The 21,171-nt window shown below is 42.8% G+C and overlaps 1 protein-coding gene across 3 annotated transcripts in view; it reads left to right on the forward strand.

The window, feature by feature from the left end:
• The window catches only part of RBPJ (recombination signal binding protein for immunoglobulin kappa J region), a 415,590-nt gene that overhangs the window by 357,180 nt on the left and 37,239 nt on the right, over positions 1-21,171 (forward strand). For all 3 annotated transcript variants that reach the window (XM_030191260.1, XM_030191259.1, XM_030191261.1), the window contains one exon: positions 12,403-12,543. In XM_030191260.1, coding sequence (XP_030047120.1) covers positions 12,403-12,543 — 141 coding nt within the window. The remainder of the gene's footprint in view (positions 1-12,402; positions 12,544-21,171) is intronic.

The raw sequence follows: 21,171 nt of genomic DNA on the forward strand, positions 1-21,171 counted from the left end.
GGGCGTCTAAATGGCAGACGACGTTTAATGTGAGCAATTGCAAAGTGATGCATGTGGGAAAGAGGAAACCGAATTATAGCTACGTCGTGCAAGGTTCCATGTTAGGAGTCACAGACCAAGAAAGGGATCTAGGTGTCGTCGTCGTCTGATACGTTGAAACCTTCTGCTCAGTGTGCTGCTGCGGCTAAGAAAGCATATAGAATGTTAAGTATTATTAGCAAAGGAATGGAAAATAAGAATGAGGATGTTATAATGCCTTTGTATCTCTCCATGGTGTGACCGCACCTCGAATATTGTGTTCCATTCTGGTCACCGCATCTCAAAAAAAGATATAGTGGCATTAGAAAAGGTACAGAGAAGGGCGACGAAAATGATAAAGGAGATGGGACGACTTCCCTATGAGGAAAGGCTAAAGCGGCTAGGGCTCTTCAGCTTGGAGAAAAGGCGGCTGTGGGGAGATATGATAGAGGTCTATAAAATAATGAGTGGAGTTGAACGGGTAGATGTGAAGCGTCTGTTTATGCTTTCCAAAAATACTAGGACTAGGGGCATGAGATGAAGCAACAATGTAGTAAATTTAAAACGAATCGGAGAAAATGTTACTTCACTCAACGTGTAATTAAACTCTGGAATTGGTTGCCAATTATTTCTGACCTGGATTGGCCACTGTTGGAAACAGGATGCTGGGCTTGTTGGACCTTTGGTCTTTCTCAGTATGGCAATACTTATGTTGTTCACATAGACAACCAGGTTGCAACGTATTACGTGAACAAACAAGGGAGAACAGGTTCGTACCACCTCTGTCAGCAAGCCATACAGATACGAACTTGCATAATGTCTTGAAACATCTATGAGCCTTTTACCTTGCCGGCAAACAAAATACTATAGCAAACAAAGTGAGCAGAGTACTGCAACCTCACAAATGGTCCCTCAACATGTCTGTAGTTCATAAAATATTCTAGCAGTGGGGGCCCCCAGCAATAGACTTATTCTCTTCTCAGAACAAGCAGCATTGCTGCTTTTGTTTCAAGACATATGCACCTAACCGTACAGTCCTGGACACCTGGGGAATCTTCTATATGCCTTTCCCTTATTACCTCTCATAGGGAAAACTGTAACTCTTTAGAGACCAAGGCACCATGATTCTTGCTCCCTACTGGCCTCATCGAATCTGGTTCCCTCTCTTCCTAGAATTATTGTTCAGAGAACCATTGTAGTTAGATCCTTTTCCAACCCTAATAACGCAGAACAAGGGGTCCCTTCTCCATCCAGTCCCTCATTTTCTAGCCCTGATGGCTTGGTTCCTGATGACGTAGACTTATATTCCTTAAATCTTCCTGAAGCAGTCTCATGGATACTCCTGGCCTCTAGAAAACCACCTACACAGAAATGTTTATATTTATTCAAAAGACTTGCTTTATCGCCAGAATTGGACTGGTCAGGACTAGACAATGTATAATTAAAATTCATAAAAGAAAACTGAAAGGAACTCCATTAAAAACAGAAAAGGCACAAAAATCACACCAACAAACAAAAAAGGGAAAGGAAAAGAAGAAAAGGGGAATGTAGTGACCAGTGCTGGTATCTATTTTCCATCACTCTCATAAAGTATTAAAAGCTACTGAGAAAAGAGAGGTTTTCAGGTCTACTTTAAAATTCTTATAAAATATAAAAAGCTCTGAGCAGAGCTGCTGGGGCAGCTTATTCCACAGGGAAGCCCCCCCCCCCCCCCCCCCCCCCCATAAAAAAAAGACTGATGTTACCATTTAAAGTGTGTTTATAGTGGAGTCTGTTCTTACATGGCCCCCCTCTGACAACCTAGTCTCAGAGAGAGCTGTAATTATGTGGGAATTATTTCGCTGATATATTTCTACTTACCATAAGAAATACACCATTTGGACAGGTGAGGCAACGGGGTTTCTATCTCCTTACATCCACCCCAAGATACCGTGATAGAAAAGGCAAAAAGGACAGAAGCTATGTTCCTTCCAAGGGGATAGTCTTTATTCCAATGTAGATAACTAGTATAAAAGGCCCGTTTCGGAAGGCAATGAAACGGGCGCTAGCAAGGTAATCCCCCCCTGCAGCGTCCTTCCTATCTCCCCTGCCCCCCCTGCAGCCACCCATCTGGTCTCAGGACCCCCTCCCCACCAACCCTCCTCTGCCCCTGCAGCCACGCATGTGCAGCGGCCCTCCTCTCCCCTGCTCCCCCTGCAGCCACCCATGTCCAGCGACTCTCCTCTCCCCCTGCCCCCCCTGCAGCCACCCATGTCCAGCAACCCTCCTCTCCCCCTGCAGCTACCCATGTCCAGCGACCCTCCTCTCCCCTCCTGCAGCCACCCATGTCCAACGACCCTCCTCTCCTTTCCCCTTGCCTCCCCTATAGCCACCCATGTCCAGCGACCCACCTCTCTCCCCTGCAGCCACCCATGTCCAGCAACCCTCCTCTCCCCCTGCCCCCCCTGCAGCATCCCTTCTGTCTCCCCTGCCCTCCCCTGCAGCCACCCATCTGGTCTCAGGACCCCCTCCCCACCTCCCTCTTCCCTGCCCCCCCTGCAGCCATCCATGTCCAGCGACCCTCCTCTCCCCCTGCAGCCACCCATGTCCAGCGACTCTCCCCTCTCCCTGCCCCCCTCCAGCCACCCATGTCCAGCGACCCTCCTCTCCTTTCCCCTTGTCCCCCCTATAGCCACCCATGTCCAGCGACCCACCTCTCTCCCCTGCAGCCACCCATGTCCAGCAACCCTCCTCTCCCCCTGCCCCCCCTGCAGCGTCCCTTCTGTCTCCCCTGCAGCCACCCATCTGGTCTCAGGACCCCCTCCCCACCTCCCTCTTCCCTGCCCCCCCTGCAGCCATCCATGTCCAGCGACCCTCCTCTCCCTCTGCAGCCACCCATGTCCAGCGACCCTCCCCTCTCCCTGCCCCCCTCCAGCCACCCATGTCCAGCGACCCTCCCCTCCCCCCTCGGCGCATCACCAAAGCCCCTACCCCCCCCCCCCCCCCTCGGGCACATCAACCCTCTCGCCACCCACAGCCGCCAGTACTAACGCTGTCCGGCTGCTGCTGCGTCTCCTGTTGAGCAGCAGCGGCCAGTACAAAAAGAAAAAAGCCAAAAAAAGATTTTAAACCTGAAACACGGCTCCGTAGACAGCCATCTGGCATTGGCTGTCATCTCTGCAGCCGCTCCTCCTCTCCCCTCTGACTTCGCTGCGCTCCTCTGGGGTCTTTCTGCAGGGGCAGTGACGTGGAGGGGAGAGGAGGAGCGACTGCAGTGACGACAGACAATGCCAGATGGCTATCTACGGAGCCGCGTTTCAGGTTAAAAATCTTTTTTCTTTTTGTACCGGCCGCTGCTGCTCCACAGGAGAAGCAGCAGCGGCCGGCCAGCGTTAATATTGGTGGCTGCGGGTGGCGAGGGAGTTGATGTGCCCGAGAGGGGGGGGGGGGTAGGGGCTTTGGTGATGCATCGAGGGGGGGTAGGGGCTTGGGTGCTGCGCCGGGGCGGAGGGGCTTGGGTGTTGCGCCAAGGGGGGGCACTGACAGCTGTTTCCCAGGCAGGGGGAGGGTTTCCCTACTCCTCCCCTTGCCTTGGAATCAGCTGTCAGTGACATCACTGACGTCAGTGCATTCTAAACTGCCTAACAGACCACCTCCGAGGGAGCCACGGTCCCAGGCACATTAGAAAGTTGGAGGTGAGAATTATTATATTGGATAACAGAGCAATTAAGCAAAGTAATCAAGCAAGGTAATCAGACAAAGTAATTAGGCAAAGTAACAAATGGCAAAGAAATCAGGCCATAGCAATTTGTTACGAGAGGGAGAGAGAGACCACTGTGATAAAGAGTCATTCAGTTGGCCATCTTGCCCCTCTCTGACTAGATACAACACAACCGTGCCTTATATACAGTGAATTGGGCATCAATCCCCTCCCAACTTGCAATTTCAGCTAATTTCTGTCTTACTTTATTGTTTACATAAAGTAGAGCACACAGAACATTTGTTTATAGAACACAGCATTTCCAAGATTTCTTTTACTGAAGATTGTAATTGCCATTTCGTTACAGGAATTTCCCCAGCACCCATGTTTATCTTAGTGTTATCTAGATCCTCAACATTTCTTTGCCTTCAAACCTTGTAAAGTAGTCTCAGTGGCACCAACTCTGTCAGGGAGGGTGGAATAGTGCTCTTAAGAGTCAGCCTGACCCAGAATTTACAGTTTCAGCAGAAAGTATAGGAATTACTGCTTTAAGGGCTCTGCCTACACAGAATGCTTAAGTCAGAGCTTTTAGCCAGAAAGATTTTTTTTTTTAACATTTGTACCCCGCGTTTTCCCACTCATTGCAGGCTCAATGCGGCGGGCAATGGAGGGTTAAGTGACTTGCCCAGAGTCACAAGGAGCTGCCTGTGTCGGGAATCGAACTCAGTTCCTCAGGACCAAAGTCCACCACCCTAACCACTAGGCCACTCCTCCTATAGCAGCTGTCAGGCTTCTTTAAGTTTGAGCCTTTAGACATGCAATTCATAGGTCATAATCTGACTTGTCGGTGGTCAGAAAAGAGCAAATCAAGTGTAAAAGATTTTCTATCAGGTTTGCAGCCAGAGCACTCGACCCTGCTAGGTGCTCCTTTTCTACCCTTATGGTGTATCTCCTCCATCTTTCAGATTCTGGCCTCAAAGCTAACTCAGTCAGAGTACGAGTGCTATCAGTGCTTCTCATTCTAGAGTAAAGTCAGTTTCCATTCATCCTTCGATGGTTAGATTCATGAAAGGTTTATTTCATAACAAACTTCCTATCAGACCACCTCCGGTGGTACAGGATCTCAGTGTCATCCTGACAGCTCTTGTGAACCCATTTGAACCACTTCATTCTTTTTCTCCGAAGTTCCTCACATATAAGGCAGTGTTCTTTATAGCTCTCATTTAAGGTAGTGTTCTTAATAGCTCTCACTTCTGCCAGAAGAGTCAGCGAACTTCAAGCCCTTGTGGCAGACCCACCTTACACCAGGTTCTACAACGACAGGATCGTGCTCTGAACCCACCCAGATTTCTTGCTGAAGTGAGCTTGGAGTTTCACCTGAATAAGTTCACTGTACTTCCTGTCTTCTTCCCTAAGCCACATTCTCATCCTGGAGAAGCAACTGCATACCTTAGACTGCAAGTGTTCTCTAGCATATTATCTGGAACATACAAAGCTCATAGGAAATCACCCAGCTTTTTGCATCCTTCAACCCTAACAGATTACTGATGCCTATCACCAAATGTACTATGGGACTCATTTTCAAAACAGAAAATTAAAAATGGCACAAAGCAGCATTTGAATGGTGTTTTCTTCCCCAAAATGTCCAAATCTACTATTTTCAAAATCCATTTTTAAGACGTTTTTCTATAGTAGTTCGTATGCACTGCATCAAAATCACAAGGGGGCATGTTGGAGATGGGATTTGGATATTCCTAATGCTTGGATGTTTTTCTGCCATAATGGAACAAAGCAAAATCATCCAGGGCTAAAACCTAGATGTTTTGGGCTACACCTGTTTTAATAATGACTAAAGTCACACAAAGGCACCCCAAATGACCAGTGGAGGGATTAAGGCATGACCCCCCCCCCCCCCACTTTACTCCCCCAGTGGCCACTGACACCCCCCACCCCCAACGCTCCAAAGGTGTAAAAGAAACAGTACATACCAGGCTCTATGATGACGTCAGATGTCATGGTCAGTCCTTTTTGAGCAGCAAGCAAATCCTTGGAGCAGCCTAGTATTTCGTGCAGTGCACTGTAGAGAAGGAGACACAGGCCTATAATCCACTCTGTTACACTTGTGGTGGAAAGTGTGAGCCCATCAAAACCCACCAAAAACCTACTTAACCTACATATAGGTGACACTCCGCAGGCATGAGGGCTGTTGTAGATTTTTGATGGGTTTTGGAGGGCTCACCATATACCATAAGTGAGATGTGTACCTGCCACCTTTTATGTGAAGTCCGCTACAGTGCCCCCTAGACTGTCACACAGATCTGCTGGGATATCTGTATGGCCAGTCTACTAAGAATGCTGGATCCTCCTACATCCCAATGGCTTGATATTTTGCGTTTTTCACTTGGACTATTTTTTCCCCCCAAAATGGTCCAAAAAGATAGGTGCTCTGAGCATAACATCTAGCAAATGTCCATTTTCAAAAAAAAAAAAATAAGATGTTTTTCAGGTTTGAAAATGACCATGTTTGCTATTGTATTTTTGGACCTTTTCTGCAAAATGTCTAAAGTCGAATTTAGATGTCATATCGAAAATGCCCCTCCACATCTACTTGGTTGGATGACTGTATCTCCTACATATATACTCAGGCTGGTCTTTGCATGTAAGATTCGATTCCTACTCTGCCTCCATTGAAGACATTTGCAAAGCAGCTACGTGGTCTTATATCCACACCTTCAGAATTCAGCAGAATTCTAGGTGGGATAGTTGATTTGGACAAGTAGTCCTGCAGAATCTTTTACTATATAAAAGTCAGCTGTGCCCTCCAGCCCTTTTTCTTCACCAGGCTCACTATCAACTAACCTGCAGAATTCATTTATGTTGTAAGCCTGGTAACTAGTGAGTCCCATATGTGGGAATATTATGCCTTCTGTTCTCAGAGAAAGCTAATTTATTTGGTGTTCTCTGAGGACAGAAGGCATATATTCTCACATCCCTCCCTCCTACCTTTGGAATTGTTGTCTTGGCTTTAGTACTGTACTTCTGGTCCCGCACTCAAGCATTTTTCTCATGCACAGTAAGAACTCTGCCTCAAAGATTTAAAGTGATAGGGCACTTGGCAGTGTCCGCACTAGGTGCCATGGATGCCGTCACATGTGAGAATATATGTGTCTTCGGAGAACATCTGTTACAGACAAGTAACTTAGCTTTTCAAGTGGAAGAGGTTTGCCCTCTGTTGTGAGGGCAAGACCTTAGGTCCATTTTCCTGCCCTACATGAAAACTGCTTGTATACCTTCTACACCTTTCTGAGTCTGGTCTTGAAACCAACTTCGTAAGGATTCATCTCAATTCAGTTGGTGCTTACCATCACCATATGGAAGGTAAGCCCATATCTGTACAGCCTCTAGTTGTTTGTTTTGTGAGAAGTTTGCTTTTGTCTATGCCTCCAATCAAGCCTTCCACAGTGTCATGGGTCCTCAACGTCTTCTTTTTCCAACTGATGAAAGCTCCTTTTGAGCCACTTGACACCTGTTATCTGAAGTTCTTCACTTGGAAGGTTTTGTTCTTGGTGGCAGTCACTTCACCTCTGAGAATCAGCAAGCTTCAGGCCCTAGTATCTGATCCACCTTACATAAGATTTCATCACCACAAAGTGGTTCTCCACATCCATCATAAGTTCTTTCTGAAGAGTGTGTCTGATTTTCATCTTTAATCAATCAAAGTTGATCTACCAACATTTTTTCCAAAACCTCATGCCCATCCTGGCAAAATTACTCTGCACACCCTGGACTGCAAGTGAGCTTTTGCCTTTATTTGGAGCGGACTAAAGCCGATAGATGGTCTACCCAGCTTTTTGTTTCTTTTGACCTGAACAGTACGGGGGCAGTCATAGGTAAATGCACTTTGTCGAGTTGGCTAGCAGGTTGCATCTCCTTCACTTGTGCCCAGGCTAGGCTGGCTTCAGAGGTTCATGTCATAGCTCACAATGTCAGAACCATAGCTGTATTGGTAGCCCACTTGAAATCAACCTCCATTGAAGAGATTTGTAAAGCTGCAATGTGGTCTTTAGTCCACACATTCACATCTCACTACTGCCTTGAACAGGTTTCCTGACGCAACAGTCAGGTCAGTCAGGGAATTATATGCACTACAGTATATACCTTCAACTATTTAATCAATGTTTTTAAACCCAGGTGTGTGATCTCTTTCATGTAAACAGGCAAAGCTAAACCTATTTCCTACAATTGTGCACAGCCAGAACCCGCATTACCCCTATTATCATTAGTTACATTTTATTGTCCTCACCTTCTAATGTTCAAGGCAGGTGACAGATACACATACACAGCATCATGTTAAAACAGTACAAAATATAAAAACATAAATCTCAACAATACATAAATTGATAAGAGTGGCCAGTAACCTATACCAATACTAGACAGTATCAGTTCTCATCAGCATAATGATCACAAATGACTATATTATTATTATTATTTATTGCATTTGTATCCCACATTTTCCCACCTTTTTGCAGGCTCAGTGTGGCTTACAATACATTATGAGTAATGGAAATACAATTTGTTACAATTCAGGTTATGGATTACATTGTGAAGACAAAATCGAAATCATTAAGGAATAAATCAATAGAAAAGAACATTGAGACATTGGAAGGAGACAACGGGAAATTAAGGGGCGCTATATGAAGCATATGGTATACATTTTTCTGTGAGTAGAGGTATGGGTGTGGTGAGATTAGGGGTTGAGAATTCATAAATGGATGTATTGATGTATTACTGAACAGTGAGTGTGAGCTTTATGTGTTTTGGTTCTTTCCGTAAATTTTATCAAAAAGATGTGTCTTCAGTGATTTACGGAAGTTGGTTTGTTCGTAGATCGTTTTCAGGTTCCACTGCAGATTGTTCCAGAACTGCGTGCTCATGTAAGTAAAGGTTGATGCGTGCAGCGTCTTGTATTTCAGGCCCTTGCAGTTAGGGAAGTGGAGGTTGAAGAAAGTTCGGGATGATCTTTTAGCGTTTCTGGGTGGTAAGTCGATTAACTCAGACATGTAGGCTGGGGCTTCGCCGTGAATGATTTTGTGGACTAATGTGCATACTTTGAAAGTAATGCGTTCCTTGAGTGGGAGCCAGTGTAGCTTCTCTCGTAAGGGTTTTGCACTTTCATATTTTGGTATTCCGAAGATGAGTCTGGCTGCTGTATTCTGGGCTGTTTGAAGTTTCCTCAAGATTTGCTCTTTGCAGCCTGCGTACAGTGAGTTGCAGTAATTCAGATGGCTGAGTACGAGGGATTGTACTAGGCTGCGGAAGACGGATCTTGGGAAGAATGGTCTTATTCTTTTCAGTTTCCACATGCAGTAGAACATCTTTTTGGTTGTGTTGTTTGCATGGGTTTCGAGTGTTAGGTGTCGGTCGATAGTAACTCCAAGGATTTTTAACGTTTCTGAGATTGGAAGGCTTAGGTTAGGTGTATTTATGGCGGTAAATTCATTCATGTTGTATTGGGAGGTAAGTATCAGGCATTGAGTTTTTTCTGTATTTAGTTTCAAACGAAATGCATCTGCCCAGGTGTTCATGATGCGTAGACTTTGGTTGATTTCATTGAAGATTTCTTTGATGTCTTGTTTGAAAGGGATGTATATTGTTACATCATCGGCGTAGATATATGGGTTGAGGTTATGGTTTGATAGGAGTTTTGCCAAGGGGGTCATCATTAGGTTGAAGATGGTTGGTGAGAGAGGTGATCCTTGTGGTATCCCACATTCAGGTGTCCATGCGGCAGACGTGGCTGAATTTGATGTGACTTGGTATGAACATTGGGTTAGGAACCCCTTGAACCAGTTTAGGTCATTTCCTCACATGCCAAAATATTCAAGTATGTGTAATAGGATTCCGTGGTCTACCATGTCGAAGGCACTAGACATGTCAAATTGTAGGAGGAGTATGTTGTTGCCGGTTGCAATCATTTGTTTGAATTTAGTCATGAGGGTAATTAATACTGTTTCCGTGCTGTGATTCGATCGGAATCCTGATTGGGCATCATGTAGTATTGAGTATTTGTTTAGATAGTTAGTGAGTTGTTTAGTTACCATTCCTTCGGTTATTTTGGTTATTAGTGGTATGGATGCTACTGGTCTGTAGTTGGTTATTTCCCTTGCGCTTTTCTTTGGGTATAGGGGCGAGTAAAATTTTTCCTTTTTCTTTTGGGAAAAGTCCGTTTTGTAGCATGAAGTTTACGTGGTTTGTTAGGTCTATTATGAATTGTTGAGGAGCTGATTTCATGAGGTTATTTGGGCATATGTCTAGTTTGCAGTGGGATTTGGCATATCTTCTAAGTGTTTCAGAGATGATGTCTTCTGATAGTAGTTCGAATTCGGTCCAGGTTCTGTCTGCTGGGTATATTCCTTCTTCTGGGTCTAGACAATCTAGGAGTGTGGCGTATTCAATAGGGCTGGCAGGTATTTGGAGTCTTAATTTTATTATTTTCTCCTTGAAGTATTTCGCAAGGTTATCAACGTCTGGTATATCTTTGCTGTTGTTTGTGACTGGTGTGGTGTCTAATAGTTTGTTCACGAGGTAGAAGAGTTTGTGTGTGTCTTTGTAGTTTGGTCCTATTATTGTCTTGTAGTGTAGTCTTTTAGTCTGTTTTATGGTATATTTGTATTTCCTCCGAAGTAGTTTCCAGGCATTTAGTGTTTGTTCATTTCTTTTTTTGTTCCATGCACGTTCTAGTTTCCTGACTTGTGCTTTAAGCTTTTTCAGCTCTTCGGTGAACCATGGGTTTGATTTTTTTCTGTGTGATGTTCTGGTTTGGATTGGGGCAATTTTGTCTAATGTTGTTGTGCATAAATCGTCCCATTCTTGTAGGAATTGGATGGTGTCAGCATTGGTTGACCATTCGTTCTGGTAGATCTGTTGCCAAAATGTTGTGGGGTCTATTTTTCCTCTCGTGGTGTATGTTGTTCGCTCATGTTTATTGGTTGTGTTTATGTGTGTTTTTTGCCAGTTGAGAGAGACATTTGCTTTATGGTGGTCCGACCATAATGTAGGTGTCCATCTTGTGTTGGTAAGTGTGATAGCTGAGTCCTGGTCGAATTTGTGTGTTATGATGTCCAGTGTATGTCCTTTTTCGTGTGTTGGTTGCGTGTAGGGTGCATGTAGATCCCAGAGTTTTAGGAATTCTTTGCATTCTCGTGTGCCTGTTGAGGTGTCATCTTCAAGGTAGGTTGATGTCTCCTATTATAAGGATGTTTGTGGCAGATACACATGTGTTCGAGATGAAGTCCATGAGTTGTGTTTGGGAGTCTTGCCATTTTCCTGGTGGTCTGTAGAATAGGATTGCATTGAGGTGTCCTATTAGGTTTGGGTGATTAATTCTTGTCGATGCAATTTCTAGTTGTGGTGAGGTAGATTCACCCGTGGTTGTGATGGTGAATTCGGGTTTGTAAATTATGGCTATTCCGCCCCCCTCTTTTTTCACTCCTTGTCCAGTGGGTGATTTTGTATTCTGGTGGGCATGCTTCTAAGATGGCGGGGTCTGTAGGGCTGTGGAACCAGGTTTCTGTAATAAATAGAAGGTCTAAATTATCTGTGGTGATCCAGTCTAGTATATCTACTGAGTTGCTTACTGCTGATCTTGCATTGATGTATCCTAGTTGGATTGAGCGATGTGGTTCTATGGGGGGGTTCGATGTGTTTATTTTTATTAATTGCTTGTTTCTTCGGTGGTTGAGTTTGTTGTTGTTGTTGTTGTTTTCCTCTTTTTGTTGGTGGTGTTCATGCTCGGAGATTTTTCCTTTTGGTTGGTTGTTGTGTCTTTGGTTTGGCGAGTTATTGGTAGGCTGTGCGTATGGTTGGTGTGTTGTGGGTAGGTTATTATAGATGTTCTTTAGGGTGGGCATAGTGTGTATGTGAGTGTTGTGTGATTTGTGATTTATGGTGTTGTTGTTATCTGGGTTAAGGGTTGTGTTTGTGTGTGAGAGTAGGGTGAGACAATAAATGGTTAGCAGTGTTTTGCTGATATTCATATCTGTGTTTGTGCCCTGTGGCAAATATTCAGCTGGTTAGCATTCAAGTAGGTAAAGCATAGTATAAACTTATATCCAAGTTGAAGGAAGTGCATGCAATTAAAGTCTTCTATTTAAAGCAAGCAATGCAGAGTATAGGCTTTTGAGTCGATCTGGAAACAATAAAAGCCTTCTATGTAAAGCAAGCAATGCAGAGTAAACTTTTAAATCGAGCTAAGAGCACATAAATAAATAAAGCCTTCTATTTAAAGCAAGCAATGCAGAGTGTAACTCTTAGATTGGGCTGAGAGCAATTAGATTAAAGCCTTCTATTTAAAGCAAGCAGTGCAGAGTATATATAGCATCAGCATTCTTATGTACAACTTATTGTAAGCCTACTAAAACAAATACATTTTTAGTTGCTTTCTAAATTCCATTCTTTTAGAGAGAGATTTCAAATTTGATGGCAGCGCATAAAACAATAATATGCAGTCACTTTGTGGTATATTTTTGTGCAGTAGATAGCTCTGTTGGAGGTCAGGTCATTCTACAAGTATGTCATATCTTGTACGCATTCATCTACTCAAGTATGCGTGCATCATTTATAAATTAAAAGCATATTTTGCCTTTCAGTTTATGAAAATGGAAATGTCCTTGTCTTCAATATATCTATATTTTTATTTTCACTAGATAATTCGAAAGGTGGATAAACAGACAGCTTTATTAGATGCAGATGATCCAGTGTCACAACTCCATAAATGTGCATTTTACCTTAAGGATACTGAAAGAATGTACTTGTGCCTTTCCCAGGAGCGAATAATCCAGTTTCAAGTGAGTTATTCAACATCTAATCTTGTCTGCCGACAAGAAACATAATTCAAGTATATCTAATCAAAAGCTGAATTCAAACTATAGCACTCTTAGCACTGTTCGCACTTATTCCAATTTTTTAGAAATCTCTTGACAATAAATATTAACTACTAATGCTTCTCACCCATTTGTTTCTCTTTTCTTTTTTTTTTTCTTTTTTTTTAATTTCTAGACTGGGGCTTCAAGGAAGGGGCTATGATAACAGGGATTTGTTGATTCTTGAATCGTAGACCCAGTGTACAATGCTGTGAATAACTATGATTCAGAGAGTTATGTCCTGTTCCCTGAAAACTACAAAGCCTAATTGCTACAAAATTTTCTGAAATATGTCATTATATTGTAGTGTTTAAAATAAAGTTCTCTCTTCCTTCTCATGTGTGTTATAATTGCAGACAGCCAAGACCTGTCGCTTCTTTCTCTATAACATCAGCAAAATTCGCCTTTTCCTCTCTGAGCACACCACCCGAACTCTCATCCACTCTCTCATTACCTCTCGCCTTGACTACTGCAACCTACTCCTCATTGGCCTCCCACTTAACCATCTATCCCCCCTTCAATCCGTTCAGAACTCTGCTGCGCTCATATCACCCCTCTCCTCAAGTCATTTCACTGGCTTCCGATCAGGTACCGCATACAGTTCAAGCTTCTCTTACTAACCTACAAATGCACTCAATCTGCAGCCCCTCACTACCTCTCTACCCTCATCTCCACTTACGCTCCTACCCGTAATCTCCGCTCACAGGACAAATCCCTCCTCTCAGTACCCTTCTCCACCACCGCCAACTCCAGACTCCGCCCTTTCTGCCTCGCCTCACCCTATGCTTGGAATAAACTCTCTGAGCCCATATGCCAAGCCCCCTCCCTACCCATCTTCAAATCCTTGCTCAAAGCCCACCTCTTCAATGTCGCTTTTGGCACCTAACCATTGTACCTCTATCCAGGAAATCTAGACTGCCTCAATCTTGATTGACTGCACTTTTTGTCCTTTAGATTGTAAGCTCCTTTGAGCAGGGACTGTCCTTCTTTGTTAATTGTACAGCTCTGCACAACCCTGGTAGCGCTTTAGAAATGTTAAATAGTAGTAGTTATGAATCAGTGCCAAGGTGTGCACAGAATTCACAGATTTATCGGAATTTGACAGGCCTCTATAACTGAGCAGAGATCATCGGCTCTTTTCACATGGTCCATTTTTTTCTGGATTTAAACTGACGACTTAGTGTTACAACAGAGTGTTTTAGCTCTAACGATTCCCCAGTCAGATGACCATTCGAATAATTGGTGGAGTCATTTAGTCACTACCTTGAATAAAGACGATCTTAGGAAGAACAGTTGTTAAGAGTTAGTCAGTAGTATTTGAGAAGTCATCAATAAAGGAACTGTGAACAGTATCATACTTGCCATAAACCATATGGGACTATATTCTATATATCATGCCTAAAAGTTAGGTGCTGAAATGAAATTCGCCTAAGCGCATTCTGTAAAGTACACCTTCATTTAGGTGTACTTTATAGAATAAGCTTAAGTTTCTGCACAGTATATAGAATATGCCAAGCTGCCATGATGGTGCCTAACTGTAGGCATGGCAATTTACACCAAGTAAAGCTTGGTGTAAGTACCAGCACCTAAGTTAGATGCGGAGCTGGTGGATTCTGTAATCCTGCGCGTAGATTTCTAGAATGCCCACAACCTGCCCATAGCCATACCTCCTTTTCAGCAGCATGCATTAGAATTTATATGCACCACTTTGCAGAATACACTTAGCAGGTAATGCGTGTAAATTCTAATTAATGCCAATTAGTTCTGATAATTGCTTGTTAACATCCAGTTATCAACATTGATTAGCTAGTTAACTAAGTTGTGTGTATTGCTATGGAATACACTTCGATTTCCATACAGAAATAGCGCAATATCATACGTTTCCCTTAGCTTGGTCGACCGGAACTTTAAAATATTTAGGAGTGTATTTGCATGCGGATATGAGAGTGGTATATCGTCGCAATATACAGGACAAGCTAGATTGCATTAAAAAACTGTGCCACAGATGGAGAGATTTGCCCCTTTCTTTATTGGGGCATGTAGCATTAGTAAAAATGGTTATGTTGCCCAAGATTCTATACCCCTTATAGATGATGTCATTTTGGATAACACGGAAAGATGAACTATACTATAAGGGGTTTATTGGTACTTTTCTTTGGGCGGGAAAGCGGGCCAGGATAAGTTTTGCTAAATTGACGCTTGCTAGGAATAAGGGAGGATTAAATCTTCCGGACCTGTGGTTATACAATGTGGCAGCGCTACTTAGGTGGATTTTTGAGCTCCATTCTGGGTCTGCTAAATATGCCCCAAAAGGTATCTGGCAAGGTGAGGTGCTTCCGTATTCGGTGTTTAATAGTTTACAAGTACAGGGAAGCTCGAAAGGAGACCTCCAGTGTTTGCTTCAGCCTCTGAGAGAGGCCTGGAATTGGTGGCGGGGTGGACTGGGAAAGGCCACAGGACCATCTCCGTTTCTGACAGTAGTAGATAACCCCTCATTTCCAGCGGGTCAGGGGGCATCGCGGTTCAAAGTGTGGGCCAAGAATGGGTGTCGTTATGTGGGACATTTTACGGTTGAGGGACAGGGGATATTCCCCACATTTGAGCAGGCTCGGAATTTTTGGAGGTTGGGGCAGGAAGATTATTTCCCTTTTCTTCAATTGAAGCACTATTGTGCGACCTTGTCTTCTAAGGAAGAGGGGGGGGGCCTAGTTTTTCGCGGCTGGATAAGATGTTTTGTCAGATGCCGAACGCTGCAAACAAATTGGCGGTATGGTATTCTCTAGGAAAGGAGCAAAAGGAGGACTTCTTCATTGCTGGCCTGGCAAAATGGTGGGGTGAACAAGTGGGGGAGGAAATCACAGGTAATATGCTGGCAACCTACTTTGCAGCATCATTTAAAATGACAGCTAGTGCAAATTTGCAGGAGATGCCGTTTCGGTTGCTACATGGTGCTTTTATAACAAGAGAGAAAGGAAAGCGGATGGGGCTTTGGGAAGATGACACTTGCATAAGATGTAAACACAGTAAAGGCACCTTAGTACATACCTTTTTGGAGTGTACTGAGTTGTATGTATTCTGGAAAAGGGTGCTGCAAGTGTTGGAGCGTTTGTTGGCACAGGCTGTAGAGTGGTCCTACCGGATTTTGCTGTTGGGGGATGAGTCTCAGTTGCGTGAACAGGGGTTGCATCCATCTCAGGTCCGGTTTGTATATGTAGCGCTGATGCTGGCATGAAAAACGGTATTAGCACACTGGATTTTGGAAGACCCGCCGGCTATCAACCAGTGGTGGACTACAATGCTGCAGATGGCTAGATGGGAAACGGAACGCAGTAAGTCCACTGGAGGGAGAGGTCAGGCATATGGTTCTTTATAGAAGCTGTTTGAGGTACTGTACTTTGCAAAGAAGGCATCTCCAGGAGGGGGGTGGGGGTTAGACGGGTATAAACTAAAAAGTTAGAGGGAAGGGCAGAGGATATATATATATATATATATATATATATATATGTTTAAAATGGCCTCATTTTGAAAGTTGTATTATGTTAAGGTTATACAATAAGGTTTGTTAGCTGACACAGGTAGTCAATGTATTCATTGTATTCATAGGTTATTATCGGCTGCTAGATATTGGAAATAGTTGGCTTCATTGAGCCGGAATGTGATGTTCAAATGTTACATGTCTTTTCTTCTAATAATAAAGATATTTTCAAAAAAAAAGAAATAGCGTAATATATAAAATCCGGGGGATAAAGGGAAAAGAGGAACAAAAGAGCAATTAGCCTATTAAAGTTAATCTAACTAAAAAACCCACGTGAAGAACACTACGAAAAAAATGTTCCACGCCATGTGGAAACTCAAGAGTAAAACCCTTCTTCCCTAGATCTATCTTCCGGATCCTGGTACAGTCAATGGTATTAAGTCACCTGGATTACTGCAACGCACTCTACGCTGGCTGCAAAGAACAAACCATTAAGAAACTCCAAACAGCCCAGAATACTGCCGCCAGACTCATATTTGGAAAACCAAAATTTGAAAGTGCAAAACCCCTAAGCGAGAAACTTCACTGGCTCCCACTTAAGGAACGTACTACGTTCAAGATCTGCACGATCGTCATCCACGGAAACGCCCCAACCTATATGCTAAACGTAGTTGGAGGCAGGCTTGCTGCAAGGCCCCCCTTCTGTGGATTTGATAACCACTGCTCATTCTCTCTTCTACTTCCAAAGAGTCATTATCCAGTCCAGGTTTTGGATGTATATAAAAAAAAATATACACCCTGATATTCAGCCATCAGTGGTCAGCATTCAGCTCCCCACCCCTCCCAACCCACTGCTTAAGAGTGAAGATCCCTTCCCATCCCCACTTCCAACTCAGGATAGGGCCCTCCCTCTCCCCACCCCCGCCTCCTCGAGCCTACCTGAGATCTCTAGTGGTCTTTTGAGCAGGGACTGTCCTTCTATGTTAAATTGTACAGCGCTGCGTAACCCTAGTAGCGCTTTAGAAATGTCAAGTAGTAGTAGGAGCAAAGCCCACTTGCTCCTGCCCCTGCCTCTTGCAGCTACAAATCCAAAATAGCTGCTGCTAGGAGCAAGAACAAAAACAAGTGGGCTTTGCACTTCTCAGGTAGAACCACAGGGCCTATTCTGGGTTGGAGGGGTGGGGATGAGAGGTATAAGGACCTGGGGGGGGGGGGGGGGGGATGGAGGATCTTCAGTCTTAAGCAGTGGGTTGGAAGGGGGGGCATAGACCATGGAAGGGGTTGGAGTGCAGAAGGAAACTTGAATATTTATTTTTATGCAGGTCCTGGATGGTTTAGTGCCACTGAATATCAGAGGTTAGGCAGCCCCAGGCAACTTAAGCAGGCAGGAGCCTCCTCTGCATGCTTAAATCGCTATGAATAATGGCCGGATAGACTTTACTGGGTGGTTAAATCAGAATAAATAATACAATACAATATAATTACTTATATACCATAAAAATACCAGATACACAGTTCAATGCTCATAATAAAAGAGAGACTTGGCATTTCCTAGGAGTTGTATTTAACTGAAATTAGACTAAAATATTACTATAAAAACTTAACTTTCAAAAAATCATTTAAACAAGTAAGTTTTAGCTGTTTCCTAAAACGTAAATAAATCTAGATTCATTCTGAGATTTGAGGGCAAAAAAATCTGTATTTGTGCAGCCTGGTACGAAGCAAAGAAAAATAGAATCGTTTAAATTGTATGTGTATATTTGAGCATTTGCTATACCTCCTAATCCAAACTGGTAGGTCAAGACAGTTTACACAACAATTTTTTTTAATCAGAAAGGAATTTCCTCTTGAGACAGAAACAGCCATATCAAGAGACCAAGCAATCCAAAACAAAAGTAAAAACATGTAATCATTAAATTAAGACATTAACTAGAGTTTAAATAGTCAAAGCCTCCAAGTCTTGCTGAAGCAAAATTAATTTTCAACTCAGTTTTATATTTTTTTGTATTCTTTTTTGTATGTTTTTTAAATTTTACGTTCTTGGCTGACGGAATGTGTATAGTTAACTGGTTTATATTGTGGATTGTCTTTGTCTTTATTTATATTGTGGATAAACGAAAGGTAATAGGATAGCGCCATGCCATGGATAATTCTATATAAATTACATTACAGTAATCTAATTGGGCCATTACACAGGCTTGCACAATCGTTTTGAAATGTTCCAAATAAAACTATGAAGCTGGCTGAGTTCCCAGAATATTTTTTTTTTTCTCATGAGGTTAACCTGGGGTTCTAGAGATAACATGGAATCAATTGTTATACCTAAATGTTTTAGGGTGGATTCAGGGGAAAGAGAGATAGTATTAATAGTTAATAGTTCTCCGCTGTTCTATCCCCAAATGATACCCTGTATTTACTTTGTTTTCGATAACTTTTCACAATGTAACTCAGAATTGTACTGCAACCAATTGCAATTCCATCATTCACAATGTATTGTAAGCCACACTGAGCCCGCAAATAGGTGGGAAAATGTGGGATACAAATGCAAATAAATAAATAAATAAATACCTTACTGAGAGGAGAAGGTAAGGTTGGTTCTATCCCCACAGTATTTTAGTTTTTCCAGTGTTTAATTGCAGGCAATATTAAGTAGCCCAAATTTCCACTAAATTAATGCAAATCTGAACAGTAGTTGAGGGAGTAGTGTTTTTAAGTGTTACCAGCATAAATAATGTAATCTCATCAGAGTAGGTATGTGATTTTATTTGAAAGAAAATGTCCAAAAGAGCTCATTAATGTATTAAATAATATGAGAGATGAGGAAGATCCCTGTAGTACCCCACAGTTTGTCTTCCAGGGTTTTGAATACATCTCTTATATTCTTTACACTGTAAATTCTCTCCATCAGAAAACCACTGAACTTGTTCAGTACTCTATTGGTAATGCCAATATCACACCACAACTTTAACAGAAGTTGATGATTTACCATGTCAAAGGCAGCTGATAGATCAAATTGAAGAGTTATGGCCTGATGACCCTTATAAAATAAATCCTTAAACTAATCCAGTAACATTCCTAATAGGGTTTCAGTACTGAAGCCCTTTCTGAATAGGAAAAAGAATGTTGGAAGAGTCTAGGTAATTAGTTAATTGATTAGCAACTAGACTGTCCATAATCTTTGCAAAAAATGGGTTATTAACAATTGTCTTATAGTTACTAGGATCTTGTTTAGCTTCTGAAGGGTTTTCCAAAAGGGGAGTTAATAGGATATTTCCCAATGAAGATGGAAATAGACCAATTTCCAATGTGGAAATAATCCAGATACAAACCCAATTTATAAAACAATAGAGAACGTAGTAAATATGTGGGACAATAATTTAACTCACAGTGAGAACAAGAACAATTTTTAAGCATAGATTGCAATTCCTGTAATTGAATAGGGTGGAATTTATTCCAGAATCTATCAGCAGAAGGTCCCATCATAAAGTCTGTTATTAAAGAAGTCCATGAGTGTTTCTGTTTTTTGCGCAGAATCTGTCTTCTAATGTTTTGAATTTTTTTTAAAGAAAATTTGGCTAAGTTATTGACTGATCGAAGGGTTATATAGGGAGAGTTGATTCATAAGGTGTTCTACTATTTTAATACCCAACCAAAAATAGTGGACAGTATAGAATACTAAGGGGCTCATTTTCAAAGCATTTAGACTTACAACGTTACATAGAAACCTGTGGAACTTTGTAAGTCTAAGTGCTTTGAAAATACGTCTCTATGTGAAACAATAGTCTAAAAGAGAGAAAAAAGCCTCAGAAGTCTGTGGTACACAATATTTCATACAGCACCCTACAGACAATGTTTCTATCATTGGCCAAATAAATTTCTCCTCAATCTTTTAATTTTTCAAAACATTATTTTATCATTTTGTATATATTTTCTTATTCTCATATCAAAAACACTCTAATAAAAACAGCACACTTATTTTCTACTACTACTACTTAACATTTCTAGAGCGCTACTAGGGTTACGCAGCGCTGTACAAGTTAACAAAGAAGGACGGTCCCTGCTCAAAGGAGCTTACAGTCTAAAAGAACAAAATGTCAAGTTGGGGCAGTCTAGATTTCCTGAGTAGAGGTGTAGTGGTTAGGTGCCGAAGGCGACATTGAAGAGGTGGGCTTTGAGCAATGATTTGAAGATGGGCAGGGAGGGGGCCTGGCGTATGGGTTCAGGGAGTCCGTTCCACGCATGGGGTGAGGCGAGGCAGAAAGGGCGGAGCCTGGAGTTGGCGGTGGTGGAGAAGGGTACTGAAAGGAGGGATTTGTCCTGAGAGCGGAGGTTACGGGTAGGAACGTAAGGGGAGATGAGGATTGAGAGGTAAGGAGGGGCTGCAGATCGAGTGCATTTGTAGGTTAGAAGCAGAAGCTTGAACTGAATGCGGTACCTGATCGGAAGCCAATGAAGTGACTTGAGGAGAGGGGTGATATGAGTATATCGGTCCAGGCGGAAGATAAGGCTTGCAGCAGAGTTCTGAACGGACCAAAGGGGGGATAGATGGCTAAGTGGGAGACCAGTGTCTCCCACTAGATTTACACCTGTCTTTTAGATTGTACACTTGTCTTTAGATTGTACACCTGTCTTTTAGTTTGTAAGCTCCTTGAGCAGGGACTGTCCTTCCATGTTAAAATTGTACAGCGCTGCATAACCCTAGTAGCGCTTTAGAAATGTTAAGTAGTAGTAGTAGTAGTGAGGAGTAGGTTGCAGTAGTCAAGGCGAGAGGTAATGAGAGAGTGTGGATGAGAGTTCGGGTGGTGTGCTCCGAGAGGAAAGGGCGAATTTTGCTAATGTTAAAGAGGAAGAAGCAACAGGTCTTGGCTATCTGCTGGATATGCGCAGAGAAGGAGAAGGAGGAGTCCAAGATGACACCGAGGTTGCGGGCAGATGAGACGGGGACGATGAGGGTGTTATCAACCGAGATAGAGAGTGGAGGGAGAGGAGAAGTGGGTTTGGGTGGGAAAACAAGAAGTTCGGTCTTGGCCATGTTCAGTTTCAGGTGGCGGTTGGACATCCAGGCAGCAATGTCGGAT

The sequence above is a fragment of the Microcaecilia unicolor genome, chromosome 2 (assembly GCF_901765095.1).
Source record: "Microcaecilia unicolor chromosome 2, aMicUni1.1, whole genome shotgun sequence".
NCBI lineage: Eukaryota > Metazoa > Chordata > Amphibia > Gymnophiona > Siphonopidae > Microcaecilia > Microcaecilia unicolor.